At 42.2% G+C, this 8,977-nt stretch overlaps 1 protein-coding gene across 1 annotated transcript; it reads left to right on the plus strand.

Annotated features, from left to right (window-relative positions):
• CUNHXorf57 (chromosome unknown CXorf57 homolog) lies at positions 1-8,954 on the plus strand. The gene is given in 7 exon segments (XM_025215011.1): positions 1-192; positions 195-419; positions 422-764; positions 2,889-3,031; positions 4,049-4,241; positions 7,375-7,483; positions 7,889-8,954. Coding segments are annotated over 7 exon segments (1,365 nt in total). The 3' UTR covers positions 8,049-8,954.
• Positions 8,955-8,977: the final 23 nt, after the last annotated feature.

Below are 8,977 nucleotides of genomic sequence, written 5' to 3' on the forward strand. Positions count from 1 at the left end.
ATGCAGGAGCCGGGCAGCACCTCCCGTGCTGCTGTGGAGGAGGTGGGGGCGGGGCTGCAGGGCACCTGGCTGCAGAGGGTGACCCAGGAGTTGCCCCTGGACCCAGCCCCGCAGCCTGCCCTGCCCCTAGCGGTGGTGGCTGTGGAGCGGTACCTGGGCGGGGGTCCCGGGGCGGCTGGGCTGCCTCGGCCCCCGCCTGCCCCCAGTACTGCTACGACGTGACCCTGGCAGATGGCACCTGCCAGCGCCAGTGCTACCTGGTGCCCCCCCTGCACCGCCTGGTGCAGCGCGGCGCCCTGCGGGCCGGCTACCAGGTGCGCGCCGTGCGCTGCTCCTACCTATACGATGAGCGGCTGCTGGGCCGCGGCTTCCTGTGCCTGGAGCAGCTGGAGGTGGTGGGCGACCGCCTGGCCGCAGCGTGACCCTGGCAGATGGCACCTGCCAGCGCCAGTGCTACCTGGTGCCCCCCCTGCACCGCCTGGTGCAGCGCGGCGCCCTGCGGGCCGGCTACCAGGTGCGCGCCGTGCGCTGCTCCTACCTATACGATGAGCGGCTGCTGGGCCGCGGCTTCCTGTGCCTGGAGCAGCTGGAGGTGGTGGGCGACCGCCTGGCCGCAGCCCCGGGCTGGAGGGCGCCGCCCGCCGAGAGCCGCCGGCTGCCCCTGAAGGGCGGGAGGAAGCATTTCCTTCCCCTGTGGAACAATGAGGACCCGTACGGCGACCTGTGGGTGGTCGAGAAGCCACCGGGCCAGGTCGACGTCGAGGGTGAGTGGCGCCGGCACATGGGCGGTGGTACCACCTATCTCCTCGGCACCTGTTAGGCCTCGTCTGGAGTCTCGGCTGTGCTTCTGGGCGCCACGTTTCAAAAAGGACATGGAGACGTTCACGAGGGTCCAGAAGCCGACGCCAAAGATGATTGCAAGGTCACGTGAGAAGAAGCTGAAGGAGCTCACCATGATCAGCTAGCCTAAAAGGCGATTGAGAGGGGACATGTTAGCAGTCTTCAAATACTTGAAGGGCTGCCGTAAAGAGGAGGGAAAGTGCCCCTCCTCTCTTGCTGCAGTTGGCCATGGACCTGTGGCCTGAAGTTGCAGCCAAGTAGGTTTAAGTTGGATCTCAGGAAAAGTGTCTTCACTTTTAGAGCAGTGAGGCTGTGGAAGAGATGCTGTGGGGAGTTGTGGACTCGCAATCACTGGAGGGGTTCAAGAGGAGGTTGATCAGGCACTGGTCGGGGATGACCTGGGCATAGCTATGCCTGTGTCCTACTATGAGGATTTCCCAGGCTTCTGGGCCTGCTTCCCCCCACTTTGCTACCTGCATCAGGGTTTTTTTAAGCCTCCCTCAGAGACATTGGGTGTTGGCTGCAGTCAGAGCTAGGGATTGTATCTGGGCTATGCCGTCGTGGTTGCATTCCTCTGCAGGGGGGGCATGGCCTTCTCCCTAGGATCTCGTAAGTATATATTAACAGAAGCAGGATGTTGGCTACCATGATTCCCTTTTACCCATGGCAGGGGTGATGGCAGTTTTACCAAGAGTTTAAATTATGGATCTGTATAGGATGGTTTGAATAGGAATGATCCTGTCTCAGGCAGGGGGTTGGACTAGATGACCTCTGGAGGTCCCTTCCAGCTCTGCTTCTCTGTGATTCTATGAATTCACCTTAGGGTCTTGTTCACTGGGCATTGCTATACATTCAAATGAAAGCTGGATAAAAAGCAGCTATTGAGTTGGTATGCATTTTCAAGCACTAACTTTGTAGATGGTTGGCTCTTTTTTGTAGTTGGGTAGTGATTTTTATCATGTGATAATTACTTTGCACGTGTGGCCAGCCTACATTTCTTGTATGATTAACCAGTTAATTGCATAATATGTGTAACATGTAGCAGGGGCCACAGTGTCAGGCCCAGAATCCAGGCCATGAAAAACTGATCTGTCCTGTGGATCACCTAGCTGGCATTTCTCAAGAGGCCGTACCTTGGGAAGCATCTACTTTTGTTACCTTTGTTTGACGGGGTCCACAACAGTCACAGAAATGATTTCTGTTGTTTGTTGATTAACCGTTACTTACCTTAGATGGATAACATGAGCTTTAGTGAGCTGAAGCACACGTCATTTGATGCTGTGAAAGGATGTACACAAAGCAGTGCATGAGAAGGAGAGAGAAAAAACCCCGGATCAGAGGCCGGACCCTATTGTGTTGTTTGCTTAACAAATATATGTTTGATCTCAACAAGTGAAAGGTTATGTTTCCTGCCCACCAAACATAAACAACCTAGATTGCAACATAGTTAAACGATATCCCTGCTTTGTTTCTAGATATTTGGGAAAACATTTTAAATTAAGAGCCACTGGCTGGGCCCTGATCTTTTAGGGTGCCCAAAAGTGTTTTCTCAGAATATTATTTTTAAACAGGGGCCTACATCCATACTTGAAGTAAAATCTGAGCTGAAATATCTGAACTGCAGTGCCTGCAGGACCCGTAAGGAGATATTTGCGACAGGCCCCTGCCAGTGCATGGAGGTGTGAATTGTGCTCGGTGTAGAGAAGTGCCAGGTGCTGTCACGCAGAACTTGCTGCATGACCAGGGGCCTCATTCATTGAACTGTGTAAGTTTTAGAATAGTTTTCCACTGCTTGTGGTGATGGTTTTTGTGCTGCAAATGTGGTACTCGCGCTTTAGACGTATGTCACCACAATTTAAAAGTATAGTCTGTGGTATGAGCAAATGACTGAGAACTCAGTTCCAACATGTGTGACATTAGCAAACAGATTCTTATGATAGAAACTTTATAAAAATGCACAACATTTTGTTCACTTAGCAAATAGTTTGCCACCAGACATGTTAAGATCTGACTTTATGAACTATTTTATCATTTTGATTTTTCCATAGCATCCAAATTAATCTCCCTTGGTCATCTGGAAATGAGCTGGAGAAGCAGAATTCACTTCCATCCCTTGCTTGTGAGAATCATGCACAAATCTAGACTAAGGTACTATGGGAAACCTGACAAAAGACTGGACGTTCCATATCAGGTAAAAGAGCAACATGAATTAGACCTGTCATATGAGTAGCTCTAAAATGCATGGAAGCAATTTAATTACCATATGGTTAAGGTTCATGCATTCAGTAACAAATAAACTCTAAAAATGTTACTTTTATAAAAATGTAGCCATTTAAAATATGGAACTGATAAATCCATAAAAGTGTAGCCATTTAAAATATGGAACTGATAAATCCAGGTAGATGTGATTTCATGATTGAACCTGCAGTTTGGTGACGGACAGTCACAAATAACCGTAGTGTAAGAGTAATGATGTAACCATGATGGTCTAGCATTTATGCAAGTGACAAGGATTTCTGAGGGTGATGTTTTATTGAACCAAACATGTAGTTGGGATAGAGTTAGGCAAGCTTTTGGATGCAAGATACTCTTCATCACGGATAGCGAAATTCTCTAGAGTATCATGACAAATTGTCTTTTCGGTGATTGAATCTGTGTGTTTATTTGGGGGGAGAAAAATGAATTTAAGGTGCAGAGTGAGTAATAAGTTGTTAGTTTGATCCTTTAAAGATTGCAAGTATCTTTATTAACGTGAATGGTGCACTAATGCCATTAAGACCCTCTTTTTCATAAATCTTTATTGATGCCTGATGAGCTAATAATCCACTTTACTTTTTCTCTGCATTTTCTATTTTTATTTTCTTGTGTACCCCTACCCAGGGTATTTCCTTAACCACCTAAAAGTGGAACAGATTAAGGTGAAACTGATTCTAACTCTTTCTGTTCCTTTCAGCACCTAGCAGTGCTAAGAACAGAAATAATTACATCAGTTTGATTCTCATGCAGGGAGGTATAGATTTCTTGCACTCCTCTTGTTGAATTTAACCTCTTGGTGCTAACTATGGCTTCAAGTAAGTGTGACTAGTATTGAAACTACTAGGCAAACTACTGTCAAGTCAGCGGGAATTGTAATCGTTATTTAAAAACAACAGTTGTTCTCTTCTGTGTTACCAAAGGTCAAACACTTATTTTTTTCCCCCTCTCTTAGGCTTATTTTGAAGTTGCTGACAGTTCAGGCATGATGTCAATGGTTTTGTGGAATTCCTTATGTCCTGAATGGTATAACAGTATGAAGGTTGGCACAGTGCTTCTACTTGAACAGTATGCTATCAAAGCCAGTTATCCATTTAAAACACAGGCAACCCCAGGGGATTCGCAGATGAAGAGATTTGCTACAATTGGTTAAGTATTCCAGAAATCTGTTCCTATTCAATTAAGTGTAGCTATATAAAGAAAGCATTATTGCAACTGACAGTTACAGGAGCCATGGTGAGATTAGGTAGCCTTTCAGCTGACTTGCTTGTGTTCCCATATAAAAGCAGGTGAAATGCACAGGACATTGATGGGGTTTCCTGGAGCACTGAGTCTTGGAATTACACCCCATTGCAGATCTGTAGGGCCAGTTTGCTGCCAATCTTTAGTTTCTTGAGAAGTGTATCCATGTAAGTTATATGCTTCCATATTTTGTAACGGGGAAGAGTCCTGTAGCTCTGTTCATCCAGAAGGAGGCCCTAGCTGAAGGACTCCTCTTTATATTGCAGCTCTTTCAGTGAATACAAAACTTGAGCCTCCTTTGGATACTTTGGGATCTCTGCAACCAACAGATGTTTGTAGTGACAGCAGACAGCTTTTTTAAAACAAAACAACTTTTATTAGTCAACTTGGATGTAGACAAATGTATCAGATCAAAGGATAACAATTGTATCAAATCAAAGGATACTCATATAAGCTGCTATGATGCAGCTGTTAACCTGCATGATTCTGTAGCAAAACCACTCCAGCTTTATTTACCCTGCTTCATTCATTATCCAAGTTAGGGTGACTTAGCTAACTTGCACCACTGCAGGATCCAGCAGAGGAAAGTATGAGATCATAGCAGTTGATACATGCTTTCTAGGCGCAGCCCAACCCCACATGTTTTAAAGCAGCAAAACAGATCTGTTCATATTCTGTGTTAGTGTAGCACCCAGCCTGGGTGGGTGCGTTAAGTACTCCCTTTGTGTCTGTGACTTCTGTCCAATGCACTGAAGTAATAGTGCCATAGGGAGCCCTTGATATGCTGATTCTGTTGAGGAAGGAAATGACTTTCTCTCTGCTGTTTCCCAGTGTGATTTAAAGCCAAGGAATGCCAGTGCTCTCTGTGCAAAGTACGACCTCCCCACCCTGGGCTTTGTCATCAGCAATTCTTTCTCCTGTCCTGAAAATGAACTCCCTTTCCCTAATGTACTCACATTTGAATTAATCAGTGACACCCTTTCAGAAAAGCCACTCCATTTCCTTGAAACAAGCAAAGCTGTGTATTGGAGAGGGATGGCATATGTGTCTTAGTCTTTTATTAGTGGTGACAGTTTTGCTAATGTAGTTGCCACTCTGCATGAAAATAAACAGTATATGGTACTGCTCAAAGCTGTGTATTTTCTGCCTAATATATTTTGCCTTAAGACCAGATCTTAACATCTGAAGTGTTTATGATGAGTTGGCAGGAAAGGGAACTGTTCTGCCAGATAGGGAGATTTCGGCGTGGGGGGAGGGGAAGAAGATGAATGAAAACTATTAATGATTACAAGTGAGCCTAACTATAATTATAAATTGTCACAGACCTTCCTGCAGCAAAGGGGCATAATAAAATATGCCAGTCTGAGAGGACTTCTTATGTAAACAAACCATTTTTAATGGTTTGGTGGCATTCCACAAGTGTTAATGTGCAAATGACAACAGGGCAATCAAAATCAACATGAGAAGTAAGACCAAGAGGCTATAAATAGTAATAGCCACACAATAGGAGAATGAAGACAGTAACTCGGTGAAGTGTAATGGGGCATCTGACCCATCTTCTTTCCTCTTAAATGTGTACGGTATTTCTTGTATTTTTTTCTCCTTTCAACAAAGAGTTACTCTTTTTTTTACTTAAAAAAATACATGTCATAGATTGATGGATGAGCTGTTTTCATGGGCCCTGTAAAAATAGAGAATAGTACTGTAAACTGCAAGAATATCAGAAAAATCTGTAGGGTAATAGATATGGTCCATTTTATATAACTATCTGAAAATGCATTTGCTTTGTTATATTTTTCAGAATGATCCTGTCAGTGAAATGTCATATTATAGTAAATTACTAAGATGTCTAAGATGTATAAAATAGCTTGATTTGAATATTCTTTTATCCATATACCTCAAAGTATCAGCTGCATAAACAGACACCATAAACCATCCCTTTTTGTATCACCCAACCCTGTTTCCAATTAAAAATGGTTCTGTTAACCAAGCTGTCTACAGCCTGAACCATTCTATTTGCTATGTTTAACTTTGCAGATGCCGTGGAATGGCACGGAGAGGGAAATAGCAATGCAACCTCTACTTTCTTTGCCTTCTGCCCCCATGACATCTAGTTCATAACTGCTTGGGCTCATATCAGAACTTGTGCCAGTGGGCTTTACCTGCCTTCCCTTTTGTTTCATCTCTTGGAATTTATCTGAAAATTATGGTGCTCTTTGAGGGTGAAACCAGTGGACAGAGTGGTTAAGAGCCAGTCAGTATTAATATCAGTACTAGTTGACAGAAGATACTGAAAAAAGCCTCCCTGGCCACCAACAGATTGATCTATACCAGTAGTTTCAACCTTGGGTGCCTTGACGTCCTTTCAGGGGTGCCATTCAATGTTAGCACTGTTAGGTGTGCAAACATGACTCACAAGATCAACTCCATTTTTAAATAGGAATCTGTAATGTTAAAATCATTCTGACCTGTTGTGATCTGCAGAAGATACTGAAAAAAGCCTCCCTGGCCACCAACAGATTGATCTATACCAGTAGTTTCAACCTTGGGTGCCTTGACGTCCTTTCAGGGGTGCCATTCAATGTTAGCACTGTTAGGTGTGCAAACATGACTCACAAGATCAACTCCATTTTTAAATAGGAATCTGTAATGTTAAAATCATTCTGACCTGTTGTGATCTGGATTATTTGCAACAGGACAATTGCTCTGTAGTCCAAAAAAGGGAGTGAAAACTAAGCTGGCATTTTTCAAAGAGCGCCTTGAGTCTTTGAGTGGTGTCTCAAGTATAAAAAGGTTGAGAACCACTGGTCTATGTAGTGCTTTTCCTATATATATATTTTCCCCTTTCTTTGTCATGGTTGTAGTCCTTACTCTATCCACATAGAGATCTAGAATCAAGGGGGTTTGTTAGTAATTTAGAAAATGTAATAAAATTGTTTCATTTTATTCATTCTGTCAAAATAAGTTTTCCATTGCTCAAATGCATTTTCATGCTTAAAATACTGTTCTGTCTGTTTTCCTCTCCTCTTTCCCCCTCAGAAATCAGCCTGAATTTTCGAGATCCTCCAACTAAAATTACTGTTATTTCCGAATCAATGGTTAAACCGGAATGGAGATTACCTGAAGTTAAATACCGGTTTATAACTAGGTAAAATAAAGATTTCTATATTTCCTGAAGGGTGAGTTTTTGTTAATTAACATTGAATATTGAATGATATTATAGAAAAAATATAATTGTGGAGGGGGGGCAAGGGACACCCTTTCTCTTCTGTTTGTCATTTAGGAATTTTTTTGAGTCATTTCCCTTTTGAGTCATTAACGTGTGTGTGTGTATGTGTGTGTGTGTAAAAAAAAAAAAAAAAAAAAAAAAAAAAAAAAAAAAAAAAAAAAAAAAAAAAAAAAAAAAAAAAAAAAAAAAAAAAAAAAAAAAAAAAAAAAAAAAAAAAAAAAAAAAAAAAAAAAAAAAAAAAAAAAAAAAAAAAAAAAAAAAAAAAAAAAAAAAAAAAAAAATTAAATATTTGACAAAAATTATAGTTTTAATGGTGTAATTGTGTGTGTGTTTGTTTTGGACAGAACATGGTGAAGATTTTTGGACAAGCCGCTGGGTACATGTTATTGATGGGACCTCAAATCAGCCGTTCATACTGGAATTGTTTGCCACATCTCAGCCAGATGTGTTTGAACACATTCACCCAAGTATTTATCTTTTATAATATTATGATGATTGTATTTTCTTTTTTATTTCAATGCAAAATACATTCTTAGATGAGCATGAATTTCGAGCACCAGACATCATTACCTTAAAAAAAAATAGCAGTATAGATTTTCCTTATCCCGAATCCAAAAATAAATGACCTGAATGAAAGCAAACCCAAACAGTGCACCCCTCAACAAAATTGGTAACCCTTACCATGCCATAACATGCCCAGTAATCTAGGTAAAATGGGCTGTTTTGCTCTGGTTCAGACGAAACTGAATGAATCTGAGTACATAAGAGAACATCTGACTGACACTCCCATTCTCTCTTCCGAGTTGAAGCCCTTCTCATAAAAGTCCACTGACTCTATAGCTATGTCAGTTCTGTATAGTGGGGAGGTAGTCTCTCAACTAAACAAGTTCAAAGCCATTTAGAGCTTTATATGTCACAAGTAACTCTTTAAACTCCACTCAGAAAACAATATGAAGCTAGTGGAAATCACAGAGCACTAGTGAAGTGTTTGGAAGGATAATCAGGTTAATAAGGCTCCCCGTTTGTTCATAATCTTCAGTTTCTGCATCAAGTTGTTAAGAGAGAACTTTGTGTTCTTGAGTTGACCTGAGTTAGAAATAATTGTAGGAACGTCAATAAACATTGCTAGGAACATACTGACCAGGTGGAGATAGAAATTCTGCTTTCTTTATGATTGTCTAATAAAAGCAATGGATCCAAGTACTGCCTCCAGCTACTAATATCTACTAACAAATGGAGAAACACGCACCACCCGTTAGATGGGCTAATGCAGTTATTGGCTAGCTCTCATCCATGACTGTACTCCCCTGATCCCTGGTACTTGTCAGAACTGGCTGACAAGATGAGAGAGTGCATGCAAAATCTGGATATAATTGAGATGTATGTAGTACCTACCCCTTGGCTCACTTTTCT

This window comes from Alligator sinensis, unplaced genomic scaffold (genome assembly GCF_000455745.1).
Source record: "Alligator sinensis unplaced genomic scaffold, ASM45574v1 scaffold1388_1, whole genome shotgun sequence".
Classification (NCBI taxonomy): Eukaryota; Metazoa; Chordata; order Crocodylia; family Alligatoridae; genus Alligator; species Alligator sinensis.